At 52.2% G+C, this 22,436-nt stretch overlaps 1 protein-coding gene across 6 annotated transcripts in view; it reads left to right on the forward strand.

Moving 5' to 3' along the window:
- The window catches only part of Mpped1 (metallophosphoesterase domain containing 1), a 78,891-nt gene that overhangs the window by 46,341 nt on the left and 10,114 nt on the right, over window positions 1-22,436 (forward strand). For 4 of the 6 annotated variants that reach the window (XM_021183538.2, XM_029470158.1, XM_029470156.1 and 1 more), the window contains exon 4: window positions 9,674-9,899. In XM_021183538.2, coding sequence (XP_021039197.1) covers window positions 9,674-9,899 — 226 coding nt within the window. Of the gene's footprint in view, window positions 1-8,040; window positions 8,261-8,669; window positions 8,719-9,673; window positions 9,900-22,436 lie in introns of those variants that run through there. The other 2 variants (XM_029470159.1, XM_029470160.1) reach the window with 2 other exon arrangements.

The raw sequence follows: 22,436 nt of genomic DNA on the forward strand, positions 1-22,436 counted from the left end.
AGAGAGAGAGAGAGAGAGAGAGAGAGAGAGAGAGAGAGAGAGAGAGAGAAGGGTTGAGGACTCTTGGCATTTTCCCTGTTCCATTTGGAATGCCCATTGGTGATTGGTCATCTTAGTTCATCTCACGTGTGGGTAGTCATGCTGATGAGATCTTGTGGGTATCTGATATTACTAGGAGACAGAATCTCATAGCAAATTCTCTGATCTCCTGGCCTTAACAGCTTTCTCTCCCTCTTCCAGAATATCCCCTGAGGGTTAGGAAGCACTTGTTTCTTTAAGGCACAATTGGGCACTGCTCATTTTAATATTCCTATTTCAGATGTCACTGTAATACTTCTTACAGCTAGCAATGTTGCTTTAGAAATGGAACCTCTATGCCCTCATCTTGGGTTTGTTTGGATATGCTCTGTTAAACATCTTGCTTTTCTCAAAAAAGTGGCTGACTTCTTGTTGGTTCAGTTGTGGTGTGTGTGTGTGTGTGTGTGTGTGTGTGTGTAGTTAGCACAGCGTAGCATCTGTTGAACAGGTGTAGTGATACTGTGTGCATTCAACACATGCACCGAGTGTCTATTGGGTACCAAGTTCCACACTGAGATTTGCCTTACAGCTTGAAATGTCTCTGGATGAAGTGGCAGGAGATGCTGGATGCAGTGGTAGGAGATGCTGGGTTAACTCAGCCTTAACTCAGCCTGCTTTTCCCCTAGAGTAAGGCCCGCATCTGTCTGGACTTGGCTTAGATCCGACAGAGTCACCATCCTGAGCCTCACTTCACCCTGTCCTCACCTTGCCCCATCCAGGTCTGGTGTCAGTCCCCCAGATTGGAGAGGGCTTACCTAGGGAAGACATCTTGGAAGGAGCAGTATTTGGCTGATGGGCATAGCAGGAATTAGAAAGAAGAGCTGGAAGGAAGAAGGTCTGAGGTACATGGGTTGGCCAATCCAGGTGACCCAACCACTTGGATGAGGAGCCAGGGCACAACCATGATAGTGGCCACCATAGCCTCATGTAAGTGCCACCATCATCAACTATGCTGGTTAGCTTTTTGTTAAGTTGACACATTTGGGAGCAGGGAACCTCAGTAGAGAGACTGGTCTGTAGGAAAGCCTGTGGTGCATTTTCTTAATTAATGACAGGTGTGGGTGGTGCCACCCCTGGACAGGTGGGACACGGTTGTATAAGAAATTAGGCTGAGCAAGCCAGGAGGACATGCTCATAAGCAGCACCACTCCAGTGTTTGCTTCAGTTCCTGCCTCCAGGTTCCTGCCCTGCTTGAGTTTCTGCCTTGGCTTCCCTCAGAGAACTGTGACCTGGAATATATGAGCCAAGCAACTTGCATCCCCCCAGATTACGTTTAGACTGTGCTTTATCATAGCAACAGAAACCCCAAGCAAGATTCCCCCAGGTCACCACAGGCCTTTTGTGAATGTACTTGGGTACGTATTTTCTGTTAGACCCTGGCTTCTGGGGGCATAAGGTCCCATAAACTTCTTTCCCCTGTGGGAAGCCTTATATACGGGTGTAGAGGCATGGGCATCCTTCATCCTGAAGTGGTCCACACTACGGTAGCACTGGAAACACAGTTGATGGCGCCTAGGACTGAATGTCCCTGTTTGAAAAACATTTCCCAGGCAAAACAAATGTTGGGAAGTTAAACATTTGGGCTATTAGCACAGAACAGAAGACGGATCGCATTTGCCTTTTAAATATGGGCACCAGCGTGGCACAGTGGTTCCAGGAGCCTCCCACAGAGGACCCACAGGAGTCGCTGAGGCATGTGGTAGGGCCAGCCTTTGCTTTAGCGGAGCCCCTGCTGTGCTAACACATGTCTGTCCACAGTGATGTCTTTGCAGCAGGAAGCTGCAGGTGGGTATGGGTCCCTGAGCCTCTCTGTGCCCTGGGTAATGCTGGAACTTTTTGGAGCCCCTGTTTAGACAAAATCTACTGTCTTTTCTCCCATTTCTGGGATGAAATCTCCAGAGAACCCCAGGTTGTGATACAATCAATTGAGGATCTAAGCCTTCAGCTTTTCTGTATTTTCTGTGTGATGTTCTGATGCCTTGGAATCTCCCTGGGCTGCAGGGACTGTGTCTGCCAGGGTTAGCAGCACGCCTTCCACAGGCAAGCCAAGCACACCACAGCCAACAGACCCTTTGTGGGGCGCTCAGGTGAGACCCTGTTCCATTTGCCTTGAATACCCAGAGTGCCATACTATGAGGAACAGCTCACATGCCCCAGGTCCCCTCAGAGACACCAAACTGGTGGCCTTTAGCTTGCTCACTTGCCTGTTTGGCTCACATGGTGTGACCCACTGCTGAGGCTCTTAGTCACATATCTGCTTCACCTTCTGACCGGCTGAGCTCTCCTGTGGACCCTGGGGTGCCATGGTATGCTTCTTGCTCTTAAGTGACTGAGTGCCTCTCCCCCAATGTATCCCTGTCATATACAGCTGATGGAACACGTCTGGAGAGGGAAAAAGTGTGACTTCCTGTGTTTGCTAGCACATGGTGAGCATCCAGGCTGCAGGCAAGGGTGCTGAAGGCGCCCCTCTTGAGTCAGCCAGCCAATGAGAGGTAGATATGGGATTGGGCTATGTAGCCTGCTACCCTACTAGGTTGTCTTCCTCTGCAGACTGGAGGATATGGTGTTTGCTTACAGCGAGTGTCAAGATGTATCACATACACATTGCTAATCCTGGCGCCTGGCCCTGGGAGGTCACTACAGACAGAACTGTAGGCATAGCCCGTGCCTCCCATATCCTGTTCCAGGGCTCTTTTGCCTGTCTGGGTCAGACATGGATCCCACTCTGTTTACACCAACCGGCTCACATGATCCATGCTGTGTGCCTGGCCCTAGGACTTGGTCACCGGCAGCTTGCTGCTGACTCTCAGAGCTAGCTTTTTCCCAGCGTTCCCCTAGACTCTGCGCCACGCTAAGCCGTCTGCTAACTCGAATCTCCCAGACATTGGCAAGCGTTTAAACACAGAACTGTCAACGACGCACTAAAAATGCAATCAGAGATCGTTATACCGTCTCTGCATCCCACCCCCTCCACTGTGTTCTGTGAGACAGGGAATGGGCAGGAAAAAAAAGCAGTAAGTGGGTACCTTCCTGATTGTCATTGTGTTTAGAGCATGCTAAAACCCTGCTGGGCTCAATGTGCCACTCTGGGACCAGCATGGATGGTGTAGAAATGTGTGTGCCTTTCACAGAGTGTGACAGATCAGGCTGTGTGGACCCAGTGCAGCCTGGGATGGCATAGAACAGGTTAGCAATAAAGGTTTAATAACATCTTTGGAGGGAGATTAATGTCAGGACTTCCCAGGCTCCCACAGGAGTCCCCCAGCATTCTGTGCACCTCAACTTGGCTGCCTTTGGAAGCTTTGCTCGGATGCTCCTGGACTCCATGCCTCTGGTAAGTGAAGAGGAAAACTCACCTGTCACTCTCATCTGCTCTCCTGATTGACAGTTCAAGGTCTCTTTATCCATTGAAAAACCCATATTTAGCAGATACCAGCATCTCAAGTAAGCTGGAGAGGAGTGTAGCTTCTAGGTAGATGGCTTAGTGTCACCATGTTGACATGGTAGGGTGTGTTTACCAGTTCTGAAAAGGCAGGGGTAGAGGCTGCCTTTGAGGTCAAGGGTTGAGGATCAGTATACCAGAGCACCCTAAAAGGGCCACCTGGGACACCGCCCATTGTGGTGCTATGGAGTCCTTCAAACCACTATGTGTCACTGGGGTGGGCTTTGAGGTTTCAAAGGCCCATGCTAGTCCCAGTCACTGCCTTTGGATCAGAATGTAGAGCTCTCAGCCACTTCTCTAGCACCGTGTCTGCCTACGTGCCGCTGTGCTCCCTGCCATGATTGTAATGGACTAAGCCTCTGACATTGTAAGCCAGCCCCAATGAGATGTTTTCTTTTATAAGAGTTGACTTGATCATGGTGTCTCTCCACAGAAGTGGAGCACAATAGTTCACTAAAGTGCTCTCGCTATTTTTGGGGTCCTAAAAGAACATTTCCTGGGATACAGCAAAGCAGAATAAGTCTTGGGCTTCTAACAGAGTACAGCTTCAATGAACACAGCCCCCCCACCCCCAGTGTAGCATGCATTTGGACAGGCTGACCAATGCCTCAGTTGAGGATGTCAGGCTGGGAAAGTCAGAGAAAAAGAAAAGGCATTGGGACATGCCTGCCACCCTAAGCCTAACCAACTAGCTAAGCCATCCACTCACTCAAGCTGCCCTGGGCTGAGACCTTCCAATGGCTGCCTCTTCTGGTCTCCTGCATTTTCCATTCCTGGCTCCACAGGGTGACAGTGTGACCTGGTCCACCTCTGCTTGTGAAACAGCCCCACCCCAGGGGTCGGGCTTCTGTCCGGGCACTGGAAGCAGCTGGGCATGGGGTACACTCACTTCTCTGTATGGGTAGAGGGTGGGAAGGTGGTGCTGTACAAGATGTCTTACCACACTCAGAGATGTTCTGGGTTCTGGGACTGGAAGGCAAGCCTGTAACAAGGGGCCACAGCCCTAAGTCAGTGATGAGCAGGCCGTTGAAGAGCCTTAGTCTGGCCTCCATGCTCCCCGTCAGCTAGAGAGCAAGGAAGACTGGAGGAGACTCACAGATGGGCAATTACATAGATGAAGGAGTAAGTCTGAAAGCCATCTCCTGGCAAGAACAGGGATCCTAAAGGGAAGGAAGGAACCAGAAAGATGGAGACTCTCTTCATGTGAAGGAGACAAGTCAGCGCTACCAGGTGGATTGATCGAGAGGTGTATTCCTCCATCTGCCTCTCCATTCAGCTCCCCATTGGTCTGTCCAACTTCCTACCCACAATAGCATGCAGGCTTGTAAAAATCCATTTATACACCCTACCAACCATCCACCCTTACATCTGCTTCCACACACACCCTGCCATTTAATCATTCATCTGTTCACCTACTCAGTTACTCTTTCACCCACACACCAATCCACTGATCCCCTCTTCCCTCTTCCCCCTACCTACCCACCCCCATTCACTACTCATCATCACCCACCCACCCAGCCAGTCAACCACATACCCACCCATTCATCTGTCCATCCATCCATCCATCCATCCATCCATCCATCCATCCATCCATCCATCCACATACCTACCCATCTGCCTGCCTGCCTGCCTGTCTGTCCATCCGTCCATCTGTCCATCCACTCATTCACCCTTCCTCCTACTTAACTCTCAATTCACACACACACGCACACACACACACACACACACACACACACACACACACACGCTGAGGGACAAGGCAGGGTGGTTCAGAATGTACCTCCATGCTGTCACAGGAGTGCCAGGAGATTTTGTCACCCATGGTTTTTTTTTTTAGCCACTCCTTTGCTTAGCATGTCTTATGCTTTGGCAACCCAAATCATCTCCCTCAGATGTCAAAAGGAGAGAGAAATGCTTAGTGTCTGTGGAGATCACAGGCAGCTGGTGAGCTGTCAAGTCCAACGGACCTCCCAGACAGATGGACACAGGGCTTGACCTTTGTCGTCTCAGGGATGGGGTGTTGCCTGTGACACCCACCTTGTTGAAGGGAACAGATATTTGAACCTGTCACCCTGGGAAGGTACAGCTCCCTCCTGCTGCCTGGCCTTGGGCGTGGGAGGTGGTCCCTTGTGCTCTGTCATAATCCCTGGAGACTATAGGTCTCAGCTCTCCTTGTCTGCCACTGGTAGAGCTCCTGAGGGGAGCTGACAGCTTCCTGCACACCCAGCCCCCACAGAGTCACTACTGCAGAAGCGTGGAATTGTGCAGTTGGCGTAATTTGCTGATTTACTTAAGTAGCACCCCCAGTTAGAGACATGACAGAAATCCATTAGTGCGGCCCCACCCCCTAGCTTCGCTCGCACTGTGAACGGAAGCCAGGATGAATCAGGGACGTAAGCAGCCAGTGGTGGCCACCCCCCCATCCTGCTGGGCTCTCTTGTCACCTCCTGGACCAGTCCTTGTTCTGTGCTCAGGGAAGGACTAATGAGGTTCCCAGGCTGACTCTAGGGTCTTATGGCCTTGAAGGACTCTGGGTCAATGGCCCAGAGGCACCGAGTTAGTTGACATCTGCAATGTCACCCCTGCACCTGAACGGTGGGGCTCCTCCAGTCTCCTATCTTCGGCTCAAGGCCCTCAGATATGGAGTGAACTTAATGATATCTACTTTGGATGGCTCTGTGGGGAATCAAGATCGCGGTGACACTAGGGTGCTGCTCCAGGAGCAGGTGGTCAGTTAAGCTCCTCCCTGCTGCTCTGCCCACTCAGTCCCCACTCAGTCCTCAGCTCTAGTGCAGTGCTCAGCTACAGTGGTGCAGGTGGCTTTGTTCACTAGACTTGTGAGGGAATGGAGATGGGTGGAGCTAACACGCCCACTCCCTGGATTCTGGGATTTCCACCGGGACTAGTTGCAGTAAACCGCAGGGTGGGGCTTGGGGACTCCATCTCCCACAGCCTCATTGGTCATCACTTACCTCCCACTGACCCTCCTAGGCCAGGGTGTGGTTACGGTAAGGCCACAAACCCCAAGTGGCTGACAGTGGACCACATGTCAAAATGAGTGAACTATACTCCGTGAGATGGTAGGATTCCTCCTGTTCAAGGAGACAGAAAATCGGCACTTCATGACTGAGCCAGATTCACCGAATGTTAATAATGACAAGATGATAATAACGAATACAATTGCTTATTTTTAGAAACCAAGAAGAATGAAGTTTTATTGGGAATCTCTCAAATTTTTATTGCTGGCAACAAATTCAATGAAAAAAAACCAAAGCTGTAGCAAGCTGACTATGTCTGGGGCAGGGGTGGGGCTTGTAGCCTCTAGTTTGCAAACTCTGGCTCAGAGAAGCTCACTTCTTCTTCCTTTGGAATGTTGAAAGTTTTTGTGCATTTCCATCCAATGTGGTCTGCAGCACAGAGATTTCTCACACGGGTGGAGTTCTCATGTGTGAGGAAGCTGTTAGCATGTGGCAGGGGTCGGGGGGGGGGAGTGTGGCCACACAGGAGGTTGGAACTGAGTCTTGGGCTCGGACTTGTCCTATCACCATGGTTTTCCAGAGCTGATGATCAGACTTAGAGACACTGAATCAGTGTGCAGATCAGGGTTCCTTAGCTGCCACAGTGCCCTAGCCAGGTTGAGAGTCACTGGACACCCACAGCCCTTTGCCTTGATGGCCAGGCATGTGGTGAAGCAGGTGGTATAGGTCTCAGGTGGGCCTGCTTGGAAAAGTGTATCATTGGCGTCTAGACTGTTCCGTTTCATTGCTGTTAGGATGTGGGTTTGTCAGGAGGAGCTGGAGAGTCCTAGCTGGGTATTTCCCTTTTTTTTGTTTTTGTTTTTGTTTCTTTGGTTTTTGTTTTGTTTTGTTTTGTTTTGTTTTGTTTTAAAATCTCCATGCAGAAGAAGTTGTAGCAAAGAACTTCAGGACAAGTCAGCCAGGAACAGAAGGCAATGTTAACATTTTGTGTGTATGGGCATGTGAGTGCAGCAACTACAGAGGCCACCAGAGGGCGTCAGGCCCACTGGGGCTGAAGTTACAGGCAGCTGTGAGCCTCCAGATGTGAGTGCTGAGAACTGCACACAGGCTCTTGGAAGGGCAGAAGCCCTTGACTGATGCGTCATCTCTCCAGCTCCTAGAAGACATTTTGACAGAGTTAGTTTTAAGTATGGGTATTAGAGAGGGGGGAAGGGAGGGACTTGTTAAAAAAAAAAAGCTAGTATACACTACTGTACCCCATGTGTGGCTATGTGCCAGGTAGGGTGAGGGAGGGAGAGAGAAAAGCAGAATGGGGGAGAGGGTGGGTGAGGGAGAGAGAGTGAATTGACCTTAACTGTCTTTATAGTAGCCATGCATATGATTCGGTGGCTTCTGAATTTATATCCTCTATCTCTGTTTCTCTCTCTCTCTCTCTCTCTCTCTCTCTCTCTCTCTCTCTCTCTCTCTTCAGAGGGAGCCTTTCTGAAGTCCCCTGGATAGGATTAAGGCTGATAAGGGTAAAGCAGTGGGGTCATGAGGGTCACACAGGGAGCCGAGAGTTGTTTTCACTGTGAACAAAGTTAATCGCCTTGTTAGTGAGGTTCCCAGGAAAGCACAGGTCACACATGGAAAGAAAACAGGTCATATTCCAGGCCTGCGCTCCGGCTTTGAGCGCCGCCTGGTGCTGATCTGAAATCTGTCTCCGTGAAAGACCGAGGACCACCTTGATCCTCAGGCAGTGAGAAGCTTCATCTAGACTGAGGTGAGTGAGGGGTTCCTTCCCAGTCCCATGACCCACTATATTTCACCTTTCCATCTTGCCTGGGTCATGCAGCAGTGAGTGAGCGCAGGGTGTCACATTGTGTCACAGATCACAAGGCCCTGAGCCTGAGCTGCCCATCCTGGCTCTCACCTGAGGGCCGGAACAGGCTTCTCCCCAGAATACACATGGCGGCTGCATCTCAGCCCGGTTGTTGATTCTGATTCCAGATCCTTGAGCATGGGTTACCAAGAAGAGAGGCAGAAGACCAAACTTGGTTCTCCTAGGAACACTCACACATTGATTGTGTGTGTGTGTATGTGTGTGTGTGTGTGTGTGTGTGTGTAGGCCAGAGGTCAATCTCTGTGTCAGTCATTCCTTAGGCATCTTCTGTTTTGATTTTTTTTTTTAGACAAGTTCTATCACTAACCTGGAGCTCATCAGGTAGACTATGCCAGCAGGTCAGTGAGCCCAGGGTACCCACCTCTCTCTACTTCCCCAGGACCGGGGTTACAAGTGTGTGCTACTAGACCTGGATTTTAAAACAACAACAACAATAGCAGCAGCAGCAGCAACAACAACAACAGCCACAGCATGGGTTCTGGGGCTAGAGCAAAGCAGACACTTTAAGCTGTCTCCACAGCCCAACATTTTATTTTAATTCTCAAACCAGGGCTTCCAGAGCCATTACAGCTTCCTTCATGCAGCAACTGAGGCAGAGGGCTGGGCAGTGTGGGGTCTGGGCACTGAATGAGGGCAGGGTGAATGGCACTTTCTGGGCCAATGGGGAGGATGCCCCATAGGTGGGCACTGCTGGTCACTCTGAGGCTGTTAGCCTCCTGGTTTTTTGGTTTTGTAACCTGCTGTGTGGTTCTTGGGTCTGAACCTTGCAGATGACATCAGACCACGGTGTACAAAAGGTTGGGCATTCCAGAACCTTGTTTTGACTGCAAATTCCATGTGGATGCTGCTGGGCAGTGGGGTTTTCCCTGAGGGCAGCATCTCTGAAGGTTTGAACCAGATTCTACCAAGAGCTTGCACGTGTAGGCTGAGGGGTGATAGCCTAAGATGGAGAAAGCTGAGAGACTGGTGGCAGCTGAGGCTTTTCTCCCAGCTGAGCTGGGAGGTTTTCTTCTAGTCAGAAGTAGACAGAAGGGAGGGAAGCAGAGAAAACTAAGGCAGCTTAGGTCCTGGAAGGATGCTGCTCTGTGCTCAAGGACTGATGGCCAGTAAAGGCCAGGCAGGCTGAGCCTGGAAAATGATTGGGACACTGCCTCCTCCGATCTAGAGGCCAGGATGGGGGCAGTGGGGTACCCCTGCCGAGGGACTCCAGGGATTGTCCCCAGCTATCTCCCTTTGGTGGCCCTGTGGCTTCCACAAGGGCCGCCAGCATCTCTGTGCATGCCCACCCCGCAGGCAGCCTGCCCTATGAGTACAAGATCGTGATTGCGGGCAACCACGAGCTGACCTTCGACCAGGAGTTCATGGCTGATCTCATCAAGCAGGACTTTTACTACTTCCCATCTGTGTCCAAGCTGAAGCCGGAGAACTATGAGAACGTGCAGTCTCTGCTGACCAACTGCATCTACCTGCAGGACTCAGAGGTCACGGTGCGTGGCTTCCGGATCTACGGCTCCCCATGGTGAGTGTGATCGGCCCCCACCTTCACCAGCTGTTAGGGCGAGGCAGCGGGTGGTGGCGACTCCAGTCTCCTACAGGGGCATCGGGACCCAAAGTTGAAGCTCAGGGCTGGTGCAATGAGAACAGGAGGATCTGGGTCTTGGTCTTGTCACTCTCACCCTCTGTTTGACCTCAGGCAGGCTACTGTCACCCCCCTGGGCCTCAGTTTCCCCATCTGGAACCAAGGAAGGGTGATATCACCTATATCCTCTACGTGATATGTGTATATATATATATATATATATATATATATATATATATATATATATAACAATATATATATATGTTGTCTTACATGCAGGCAGGTGGTATTGTCTCCAACTCACGATAAAGAAACGGAGCTGGGAGAGAGTATGGACCTTCCAAGATGGCACAGCTCGGCAGGGGAGGGCTGCAGGGCTTTCTTTCAAACACGCGCCTCCAGCACGAGGGAATCTTCCCTTTCTGCCTGTCTTCTGTCCTCCACAGAAAGGCATGTGGTTGTTGGAAAAGACAGTTGATCCACATAATTGAGGAAAGGCATCTGGGACCATTAGACGGTCCCATGGGACACTTTCCTGTACAGGGACAGCAGCTGTTTAAAAAACAAATGCACAGGGAATCCTTATTCTCTTGGAGACAGTGGCTGACTGGGCCGTCGCTCTGAACTCACCCAGCTGGGCGGTGCTCAAAGTGACCACGGGTCCAGACTTGCTTTGTGATGGTCACTGTGTCCGTGGCAATGGTAACTGACTATCACGGTGCTGCCGCAGACAGTGATGGTGATGGTGGAGATCTGTGGTGATGGTGATGATGTTGGTGGTGATGCTTATGATGGTGATGATGATGATGACGATGAAGTTTGTACTTATGTAGATGATAGTGATGATGTGGTTATGTTGGTGATGATGATGAGGATGGCAGTGACGCTGCTGCTGCTGCTGCTGCTGGTGTTGGTGATGATGGCAGTCACCGGTGAGGCTGGTGGTAGTGATAAGGATCAGGTAATGAACAAGATGGTGGTGATTCTGCCGCCGCCTGTGGCATCATGTCAATAGTCTGCGGGCAGATCTACTGGCCCTTGCGTGGTCACAGGGTGTGAAGTGCTGGCAGGGCGAGAGGAAGCTCCCCAGAGAAGATGGATGACCTCAGCCTCATGGGAGGAGATGGGCGTGGGCAGGGAGGGGGTGGCACTGTGGAGGGCTCTGGGTGAGCTAAGAAAACACAACACATCTGGGGAGCCCTGGGCCGTGGTGTTTGATGTCCCCTGGTGATTTGAGGCTGAGGTGGGGATAGGGCCAGTGTGGATCTTATGAAGCCCCAGGGAAGGGAGAGGGGCCAGCCTGACCCATCCTCCTGTCCCAGGAGGAGCCTGCTGTCTCTGCCTGGGGTGGTGATGCTCAAGGGTTCCATGTACCCTCCTGCTGCCTCTGAAGGTTTTTGGACACTCAATGAGGTGAGGGACTCGAAACCAAGGGCAAGGATGTGAGAAGGAAGCTGAGGCTGCCTGACAGGGTGCAAAGGCTGATCTGAAGCCAGCTCATGTGAGAAGCTCACATGGGTCACCTTGAGCTTCTGATGGGTCCTGAGGCCTGAACAATCTGGGCGGGGCAAAATAGGGTGGGGCCATTAGGATGAGACAGGTTCTGAGTGTGAGGAGTGTGAGGTCAAGAATCAAGACTAGATCTCTTCCCTGTAGTTTACAACCTGCCCCAACACACACACACACACACACACACACACACACACACACACACACACACACACACACACCATATACACCATACACACACCACACACACACACCATATACACATCACTCACATACCTATATACACACACACACACACACAGCTCCTTAAAAAGAAGGTTATAAAGGTTAGAGGCATGGCTTAGAGACCAAAACAAACAAACAACCCCCCCCCCCAAAACTAGGAAACCCTAAGCTTAATTTTAGCCTCACATTTTGTGGGCTGTGTTGCCCTGGGTATCACTGGATGACCTTCCTATGCCTTAGCTCACTTTCTTACAGAATGGAGTGGCAGTGTGCCCTCCTCCAGTGGTGGCTATAAGGTGTCAGAGGGCTCCCCCGAGCCTATGGCCGTTGCCATAAGTGCACAGAGGATGGAGACCTGCTTTGTTAGTGTGTTACAGGGATGCCCTTCCTTCATGGTCTAGTAAGGAGGGCGAGGGGAATGGAGGAGACACACCACCCAGCAGCCAGGCTCAGGAGAGCTGAGTAACTCAGCGTTAGGGCTCCCTAGGTGTGCACTCCTCTCTCCAGGGAACGGCTCATAAGCCATCACTGAACTAGCCAAGAGGATGAGGCTTGGGTGAGCCCAGCTGCCACTTCAGTCACTGTCCTGCTGCTTGGAGCTCTGGCCACCAGTGGCCCCAGTGTGACCTTCACTGTGGACATGACTGGCCTCTTTAGTTCTGGCTTCCCCCAGGCCTTGCCTTCTTCTTGACCGCAGACCTGTGTCAGTGGAAGCCCAGGCTGGTGAGCAGAGTAAATGAGCAGGGTGTGTGTTGGGGGAGGGGATAATCAGGAAGCTGTGTTGTGCTCCTGAGAGGGCATGATGGAATCCACGATGTTCCCTCCCCACTGGATCAGGCTTTAGAACTAGGATAAAGGGAGGGTGGCACACACATCCCCAGCCTGGCTGTGCTTACACACCATGCTTTCTTTGGCCTGGTGACACAAACAGCCCCAAGGCTGCTCTGTGTGCAGCATTCTGCTTGTTTCTCTGAAGTTACCTGGGGCTGGAGACAGGTGGCAGGAGGTGACTGGCTCTGTTTCTGTGGGGCCACAGAATTAGTCCTGGGAGCTGTCCCTTCCCCTCTGTGTGTTGGAGAAGCTGTGTCTCTAGCGGTGTGCCTGAAACACGGGCTGCACAGATCAAGGCACCACCAACCACTCCAGCCCCGTGACTTTGGGTAACTGTGGCAGCCTCTGGTCCCACTGTGCCATGGGGAGATGATGTCACTGCAGTATAGCAGTGCTTGAGGTCCGTGTGGCTCTGCCTGGCACGAGATAAACACCCTCAGTGGCTTGTGGTTCTTGTAACTCATGATCAAAGGGGGCATGCTCAGAAGGGGGTTAGCCCAAGCCAGATGAGGGTTAGGCTGACAACAACCCCATTCTATAGACAGGCAAGAAGAGGTCCAGGTGGGCACATGGTTCAGCCAGGGTTTTCAAAACAGAGGTGCCCCAGACTTCTGGCCAACTCCTGGTGAGCTCTGCCCTCTCTGGAGTCAGGGTCATGCAATACTTTCCTAAGTACCATGTGCGTGTCCTAGGGGATATGGAGACCTGAGAATCACTCTCCTGGATCATAAGTAGATGGATCAAGCCATCCGTGAGAATTGTTGAGAACATGGCTCCCACCAATCCCCATGGACTTGGCAGGAACTCACCATTGCAGTCATTGCTGTCTTGGGTTCCCGCCCTGATGGCAAACCACAGTCAGCAGCTGTCTCCTGATTCAGGAAGAAGCCCTGGGAGTTAGGGTCAGCGAAAAGCCTCCATGGAGAGATCTGGGAACTGAAGAGATCACGGAGCTAAGGATGTGGGGAATGGAGTGGTTGTTGCAGGCAAAGGCCAGGAGGCTGGACGGGGTGTCAGGCTTGTAGGCACTGTGGCACTACTTCAGACCCTGTATGGGTCACAGTAAGAAACAGAATCCACAGGCTGGGCAGCCAGAGCCTCCACCCCTGGATTCTTGACTGGCATCCCTGCCCTACCTTTCTCCCCAAGGTCCTGGAAACCAGGTTTTCCAGAGTAACATCCCTCAGTATCCCTCCAGGGACGGAGTACCTGAGGACCACAGCAACACTGAGGTGGATGCTTGGGACCTGCTGCCTCCCTGTGGCTCGTTTCCAGGAAAGCTTTGTGGATCCTGCCTCACTCTGCATCAGAAAGATGCTCACCCAGAAAGTGCGTCGCTGCTGGGGATGTGTGCCTGTGGGTCACAGGTGACCTCCCCCTCCTATTCCATGGCCTCTGGAGGGCCTGGGGGCAGCCATCACCAGGCCTCTGCTGATGAGGCCTCTGTGCATCTTGCCAATACATTCCTGGCCTGGTGATCCAGCCCTGTCATCCAGGAGTCCTAGTCCTGTCACTGGGCTATGGAAGCATTGGCCAAGCTGAACAGCCTCCGCGAGGTTCATTGTCTGGCCAGTAAATGTGAGGTCTCAGTACGTATGTTACTCTTCCAAGGAAGAGACCGTTAGTGGCTGGTGTCCTAAGGATGCTAGAAACCACACACATGGAAACGGTATAAACCAGCCTTTAAAAATGTATTCATAGCTTCAGAACCTCGTAGCCTAGCTACAGACTCCACCCAGACCTGGGTGAGGTGTGTGGGATGAACCCTTCCCCACAACCGTGTCCTAAGGTTTGAGGTGAACACAGTCAATTTCTTGGCACCGGTCAGCTACCCTCAGGGTGGTTCATGGAGGGAGAGAGTGATGGATGATTATTGAATTCAGGTGATTCAAGACAAGCTCCACGGACAGACATACCTGTAGCCTGTCTCCTTTCCAGTCAGTCTGTCAGTGAGTCTCCCTTCCCAGAGGATTTTGTCAAGCTGGTGATTAAACTAGCCAGCACACAGTGAGCGGTAAGGTTATTTCTTCTCTCTCTCCAGTCACATTGGCTGACGCGTGGAGTTCAGATGTTTTCCCCAGCTTCAGAGCTGGAACTCTGTCATATACAGGACGGCAGTCTGAGAGCCCATGTGGCTTTAACAGGTAGTGATCTGCTTGTCACAGGGGGGTATGCACCCAGGGTCTCTGTGTGCCAGCAGCGATTCCAGGTAGCCACCACGTGCTCCCTGCTTTTACATGTGTGCCGGGGATCTGAGCTCTTGCTCCTCTCTTATCCGCTAGGACTTTGTCCACTGAGTCATTTCTCCAGCCCTCCAGTCTCTTCTGCAAAGTCGTTTTGCCAAGTGATGTCCCCTGCCAGCAGTTGCTTACCTGTACCCCTGCCAACACTTTGTAACATAAGGCAGTAGGTTTTCCTTGCTCTAGGGTGGGTGCTGATGCTGCCGTGAGCCTTGGAGCCTCTCCATGGCTTCTGGCTGCCTACATTCCTCCTCTCTGAAGTACTCAAATCTTTTGCCTCGTCTGTTATCTGGGGGCAAGGAGAGTCTGTCTTTTGGTTGGTTTTAGTGGCGTGGGGATGAAACCCAGTGTCTTAGACACACTAGGCAAGCTCCCTTTACCACTGGGCTGTCCCCCTGGCCAGCTCTGTTCTTTCTCTTTCTTACTGGTTTCTAGAGAGGCTTAGTGTGCTCTGAGTGGATCATGGGTCCTTAGTCACTTGACACTTGACAGATCACCTTCTGTCTTCTTGCTCTGCCTTCTTACAGAGCCACGAGATGAGCAGAAGCCCTGGACTTGGGTGTGATTAGACGGCTTCACACTTTTCTTCCTGGCAAGTGCTTCCTGTGTCCCGCTGATGGGATCTGTGCTCCCTGGACCCTGGAGATTCTTTCCCTTGCCCAACAAAAGCCTGCTGCTGGCTTTTCAGGCTTGATCACTGGTGTCACTGGAAATGGGGGTACTTGGTGTGAGTGAGCGGGATGTGTGTGTGTGTATGTATGTGGTCCCACTTTGTGTTTTTCCTTGTGGACACTGTTGGCAGGCACCGTGGATCTTCTCTGCCATCTTGTCTCCACAAGGGCCTGGGTCAGCCCTAGTCCCTCACTCCACCAGCTCATTCAGAGTGGGACAGGAGTGTCTTATGTCACCCTAACAAAGGGCTTCTTCAGTACCACTTCTGCTCACTGGAACACTTGAGACCAGGGGCTTCTTTTGCACGTAATCTCTCTCTTTCTAACTTCAAAGCCTGACTCGGCACCTGGTTTATGTTGATAGATGTTTCTTGAATGAATGAGTGCACAGGTGGGAGGATTCCAAGCAGAGAGGGGTCCAATATGACCCCTCCCTGGGCTGTTTGCCTGTGTGCGAATCTTTCTGTGGCCTCCTCTTGACCTCTGTGATACAGAGACTCTCTGTGTCGCCGTCGCACAAAGCCACAGTTCTGACCACAGCCATGCTGCTGGCACTAGCACAGCAGGCTGGGTCCTCAGTCCAGCCTTGTAGAGTGCCCAACTGGCTCCTAGAGACAAGACAAGTCCCCTCCTTAGGTCTCAGGTGTACTCTCTCACTTTAGAGATCAAGGTACTAAGGTTCAGGAAGCAAGCTGACTTGCTATGAAGGAAGTTCCCACAAGGATCAAGGGGAGCTGGATCAGGGAGGGAAGCATGGTGCTCTCAGGACAGCTACAACAAGGTGCTACTCGAATGCCTTTCACCGGGGGAAGAGCATGGTATAGAATCACGTATCCTCTGACCAGAATGGGTTCAAGGTCCTGGGTACTAGAGCAAGGAATCTAGAGTGTTGGTCTGAGCATCCTGATGCCCTGAGAGACTGCCCTGAACTGGGCCCCCTTACTCCCTAGGTTCCTATTCCATGTTGGACTCTGGACACGTGGCCTGCCCGTGCCGCCTCCTGGCTCACCACGCTGCCCACTCTCACTAGTTCCCCGAGACCGAAGGCCAGATGCCTGCCTCTCTGTGCCTTTGACCTGGGTAGGCTCTCTGCCAGCATCTGGAGAGTAAAGATGGGGCAAAAATCTGGGGAAATCCTACCTTCCTCATGGGCATATGGTGACTCTGTGGGACTTTTGACACAGTTGCTGGTCTCCAGAACTATAGCTGGGCGTACGTCCATGACCCAGGGCGGCTCTCGGGTGGAAGTAAATGTAGGAAGAGGGAAGAGTCAGCTTTTGCAAAGTCCTGCCTCTTCTTCTTCTTCTTCTTTTTTTAATCCTGCATATATACCCTATTCATTTATGGGTTTTGGATGCATTTTTTGTCTCCAGTGAACTAAAAACAGCGATAAATTCACAAAGAGAGAGAGAGAGAGAGAGAGAGAGAGAGAGAGAGAGAGAGAGAGAGAGAGAGAAGGGAGTGAGGGGGAGAGCGGAGCTGGCACGTAGCAGGCCCATCTGCTCTAATTACTTGTGGTATTTTGAAAGAAGGGATCTAAACCCGCTGAGACGCTGAACTTAGGGAAGGGGAAGTGGCTGCAGGGCTTCGGGACCTGCGCCCCGGTGGCTGGGCTCAGATAAGGATTCTGTGCTTGGCTGGATTGCCTCTCCTGTCAGGGCCACACCCTGAGACCTAAGGAGGGGACTTGTCTTGTCTCTAGGAGCCAGTTGGGCACTCTACAAGGCTGGACTGAGGACCCAGCCTGCTGTGCTAGTGCCAGCAGCATGGCTGTGGTCAGAACTGTGGCTTTGTGCGACGGCGACACAGAGAGTCTCTGTATCACAGAGAATTCAAAGAGGCCAGAGAGAGAGAGAGAGAGAGACATTGCCTGGCACACAGTTGGAGTCTCATCGTGCTGCTGACTGGCTGCGGCCACCCAGTGTTGAGAGCACGGATAATAAAGGTTTCTTTTACATAGCTGATAGCTGCAGACAGCACTCTCTGAGCCGAGCACAGAACAGCGAGTGCCTGGTGGCCTCTGGGGGCAAGCTGGGGGTGGGCACTCATGTCCTCTTTGATGTCCCATTCTCTTACTTTGTACAGTTAAGTAGGCTTGCTGCACAGCCTGGGGCTGGAATGGAGCAGCCTGGGAACACTGTCTGTCTCTGACGGTGCTTAGGGAAAGCGAGTCGGTGTGACAGATGTGTCTTACCACAATCCCCAGGACGATCAGTGAGGTTCCCACTACTCTCTCACTTCAGAGATCCAAGTACTAAGATTGAGGAAGCCAGCTGACTTGCTATGAAGGAAGTTCCCACAAGGATCAAGGGGAGCTGGATCAGGGAGGGAAGCATGGTGTTCTCAGGACAGCTACAACAAGGTGCTACTCGAATGCCTTTCACCGGGGGAAGAGCATGATATAGAATCACGTATCCTCTGACCAGAATGGGTTCAAGGTCCTGGGTACTAGAGCAAGGAATCTAGAGTGTTGGTCTGAGCATCCTGATGCCCTGAGAGACTGCCCTGAACTGGGCCCCATTACTCTGGCTGTCACAGCGTCAGCTATGGCCGCCTGCTGGTGGGACACAGTGAGTCTTGCTGTGTCAGTCCAGCCCTGCTTATGGCCCTGGCTACATCCCACCTGGCTTCCTGGAGCCCTTGCAGGTGTCTCCTTGTCGGCTAGCTGCTCTGCTGTGTGCAGGCTTGGGACCTCCATCCGTCCTGTGTGAGTGATGGGATGGTCCAGGACCTGATGTCCAACTCCTGGTACAACCCTTGCCTTTTCTCTTAACAAAACCTTGACAAACCACATCTATGGTGCTTTCCTGCTGTGCGAGTGTGTGTGTGTGTGTGATGTGTGTATTAGACTGTCTTTTGACATTAGTGTGTCTATTGTGGTCATGTCTATTGAGACTCAGAGGTCTGGGCAGCTCTGTTAGAAGTCAGAGTCTCGTTTGGTGCATAGCCCAGTGTAGGGGGTTGCCTGCCTCAATCTGTGAGTGTGCCTAGCAGGAACCACCTTATGCTAGTGTCTTGGCTTGGGGCATCCTGACTGAGAACCAGGGACTTGTTGCTGGAGGTCTGGGCTCTGGAGTCTCTGGTAGAGGAGCCTGGACTGGAGTCAGGGTGTGAGCTTTGTGGTCTACTTTTATTGAAGCCCTTGGGGGGGCCAGCTTGAGGAAGGTTTGTTGGAAGCCCAGTCCTTCCCTGGCTTGGTGGCCTCTTGCTGTCTTACTAATGTTAAGGTCCATCCCCCTGAAGTCCCCATACAGCATCTGTCTTGAGCTGTCCTGCATCTTTGGGTAGCTTTATGAGGTTATGGCCTTCATAGCTTGTTCAGGCAACTGAGGAAGACTTCCTCTCCTCAGGACCCAGACAGGCCCTGAATGGCTTCCCTCGACCTGCTCTGTTTGATCTGTGTCCTCAGGGGACAGAAAGGACTATGATATCTTATGTTACCAGTGAGTTGGGGATGTACAGGGATGCTGAAAGGGCTGGCTGTGATCTCAGACCTGGGAGGAGGCAGGCATGTGGGTCACTCTACTGGGGTGTGTTAGCCTCAGCCGGTGCTGGTGTGGGGTAGCCTCCTCCTGACACTGGTCTGGCTCTCTGGTGGGCCCCATGGACAGCAGAATAGGCTGGGCTTCTGCTCCTGTCCCTCCTATGGCTGAGTCTTTTCGTGCAAACGAGAGAGAGGCAGCTGCTGTGCATTGAGCCATGGGGGTGGTCAGCAAGGCCACCTAGTACTATCTGTCATTGTCTGCAGATGGCATGTAGTAAGGAGCCACCTGTCTGTTCAGGGAACTGCCTATATGACTGGCTAGGCTTAGGTCCTTCTCCCGGGGGAGGGGGGGGCGAGGAGGCAGCAGAAGACACAGCTCAGGTCCCCAGAGACCCTGCCTGAAAGTATGTCCACTGCTGTTTCACTACCCCTCCCTCTTCCTGGTTCTCAGCATCCCAGACCTGATACACTATGTCTATGATGGTATCTGAAGCAGGAAGTGTCCTTGACTTCTGGACACTTCTGAGCTGATGGCGCACATATCTGTGCACACATGCACATTCAACATACAGGCCTACACACATGTACATATATTCAATAAACACACAAGCCTACCCACACATTTGTGATACACACACATGTCTGCACACACACACACACACACACACATGCACACAAAGACACTCATATACCCACAGGCACAGGTGGACTAGGGAAGTGCACTGTCAAGGACACACACACACCACACTTCCTTCCCCTTCTCCCTCCTATCCTTATCTTCTGCCTCTCATCCCCAGCCACTGCCTCTGTGCCGCCCCTGTCCTCTCTAGCAGGCTGCTGTGCGCCTGCTCCGTCTCCCCACTCAAGATTAACGTCTGAGACGAATCACTTGCCGTCTCTGCACAGAGTCCCAGCAAAACAAAAGATGAGCGATTCCACACATTGAAAGGGTGGGGGAAATTAATTAGGAATGACAAGGGACCCACTCTACGGCGCTGCACCTTCTGCTGCTGACGTGGTGGCTGCTGTTGTGGCCCCAGCAGGTGTGTGAATGACAAGCTTCTGGACACTGGGCAGCTGGTGGGTCCCTGCCCACTCACCATAGCCTTGGGCCATACTGCTTACTACCCATCCACTTCCCCCAGCCCCTGGCCTCTGCATGCCAGCACCCAGGGACACAGGGGAGACAGCTGACTCAAGTCTCTGCTGTAGTAGGAGGGGCTGTCCCCCAGAGGTGGGACATCTGCACTGTGCAGTCTAGACCCTGGGCTTGGGAGCTGTGGTCCTATCCCTGGTCTCTCTGAGCCTTGGTTTTCTCTATTGCAAAACGGGGGTGGGGGTCACAGCCTAGTTGGGGTTCTGCGCCCAGTGACAAATGGCAGTTTCGTCTGAGACACTACTTAGCTGTGCTGTAGCTGACCCCTTTGGGAGTGGCTTAGGAAAGCCTGTCTTTAAGGGGACCAATGGGAGCATCCTACGGGTAAGTTGACCTGAGTCCACCCCCAGCATCAAGCTTTCTGAGCACCAGAATGCAGGTGGTGACACCAGGATACAGGTTCCTCCTCGCACAATGGGCACACTCTGCCCCCCGCCCCTCCCGCCCTGGGCTGGCTGGCTCCTGAGAGGGTGAGGATGATTAGCAAGGGGCTGGCATCCTTGCTAGAGCTGTCACTCTGAAGCTTGACTGGCAGGTCTTAGGGCGGGACTACCACTTGAAGGGTACAGAGGGGAGAATACTAACCCGGAAGTTCTTCATGCCTGCAGCCTGACAGTGTGCCTGCTGGCTTGTTCCAGTTTGCATTCATCTTTCATCGATGTTCTTCTTGAACATACCTTCCCTGAGGGCCACCCGGCTCAGCCCTCGGCCAGGTATAAGAGACACAGGGGCAGATCTGAACACTATGCTGGAGAAACCTCCAACAGACCATCGAGGTGGGGGTGGGGTGGGGGGGTACCTGGGCCAGAGGAGAGAGGTGATCAGGGGACACTTCTGGAGGAGATGGCTTTTGAGTTGGGCCTTATGAATATGAGCCATGGTGAGAAGTTAGCGCCTCTGATGTGGGGTGGCAGGAGACAAAGTCTGGGGATAGCTACAGGCTTGGGCTGCTTACAGAGCAGAACAGGCACAGTCAGCCTGTTGGGGGAACTTCATGGGAACCTGGACTGCATTGTCTGAGAGTCAGTTGGGGTAGGTGCAAGGGTCCTGTGTGCCAAGCCACCGGGACTGCATGTTTGTTTGTTTGTTTGTTTCCTGGAGACAGTGGGGGAGCCATGGAGGGATTTGGAGGTGACACAGGCAACCTGTGATGGATGCAGCCTCTTCCCTGATCAGCCAGGCTGAAGGCTCCTCCCAGGGAGCCTGTGGGAGCAACTCAGACAGGAAGCTTCTGTGTGGAAGGGAGAGCTGGTGCCTGGTTACCCACAGCAGCCTCTTTGCATCAACCATTAGCTTGAGCACAGGACGCAGGGGTCTGGGATCCTGGCCCAAACCCTTCTTGCTCCTGTGCTCAGATATGCTAGCCTTCTCTGTGCTAACACTTCCAGTGCCTGAATGCGAAGCTCCCAGCAGTTTCCTCCCAAGAGTTAACTGAGCAACTAAATACAGAGGGTGTTACCATAGAAGGGTGGTTATTTTTATCGTTTTGGGTTAGAAGAGAGAGCCTGGCTCTGGACCAGCACTCTGGGTACCCAAGTGCTGTACTCTGGCTATGTCACTTAGGTATGGCTCTACACCCTAGCTTCTGTGCTTGTGGGAACCATGATGGCAGGTATCTCCCTGGGTGGGTGAGGGGCCCCTGAGCTGCCCCTCTGTGGATGCCCCTTCAGTGTCCCATAGGGTCAGTGCTCAAACATGATCTCTGGCCTGCGAACACTTTGGGGTCAGGCCTCCACTGCCTTACTCTAGACCCAGGAAATGGGTTTAGCCAGAAGGTCACTGTACCCCCCGATGAACCTTGGGGAATATGCCCACTCTGGGGCCTGAAAGCTTGCTCCAGAGAAGCAGAAACTAGGGCCAGGCAGGCTCCGATTCAGCTGCTTGCTATAGAGGAGTGTCTATAGCCGCATCAGCTGTCAGGGAACCCAACTTCACGCTTCAGGGGGACCCTGTAATGATTGGCCATGAGGAGGTCATTTATATTGGCTAAGCGGGCCTAATTAGGTTTGATCTGAAGGTTAGCAGACGCACACAGAAAAGCTGTTAAGGGGTTAACCTCGGAGAGATTACGTTGTATTCAGTGCTCTGTTAAAGTTTGAATTAATTTTTCCCATGGGTTTGCTCACATTCTAATTTTCAACTAAATGAGACATCTGTTTCAGAAAAGGAAAATTTGCTCTGGTTGTCATGGCAACTATCATTCTGTAAGAAAATTATTCCAATGGTTACTTTAGAACAGAAAGACAGAGATTCAGGACATAAAGCCGCCTTCGGCTCAGTCGGAATTCTGATGGACCACCCTCCCTGGTTAAGAGATGCCATGGATGATGAGCCCGGTGGCAGGTGGAGGTGGAGCCGGGT

Source organism: Mus caroli, chromosome 15, assembly GCF_900094665.2.
Source record: "Mus caroli chromosome 15, CAROLI_EIJ_v1.1, whole genome shotgun sequence".
In the NCBI taxonomy this organism is placed as follows: Eukaryota; Metazoa; Chordata; class Mammalia; order Rodentia; family Muridae; genus Mus; species Mus caroli.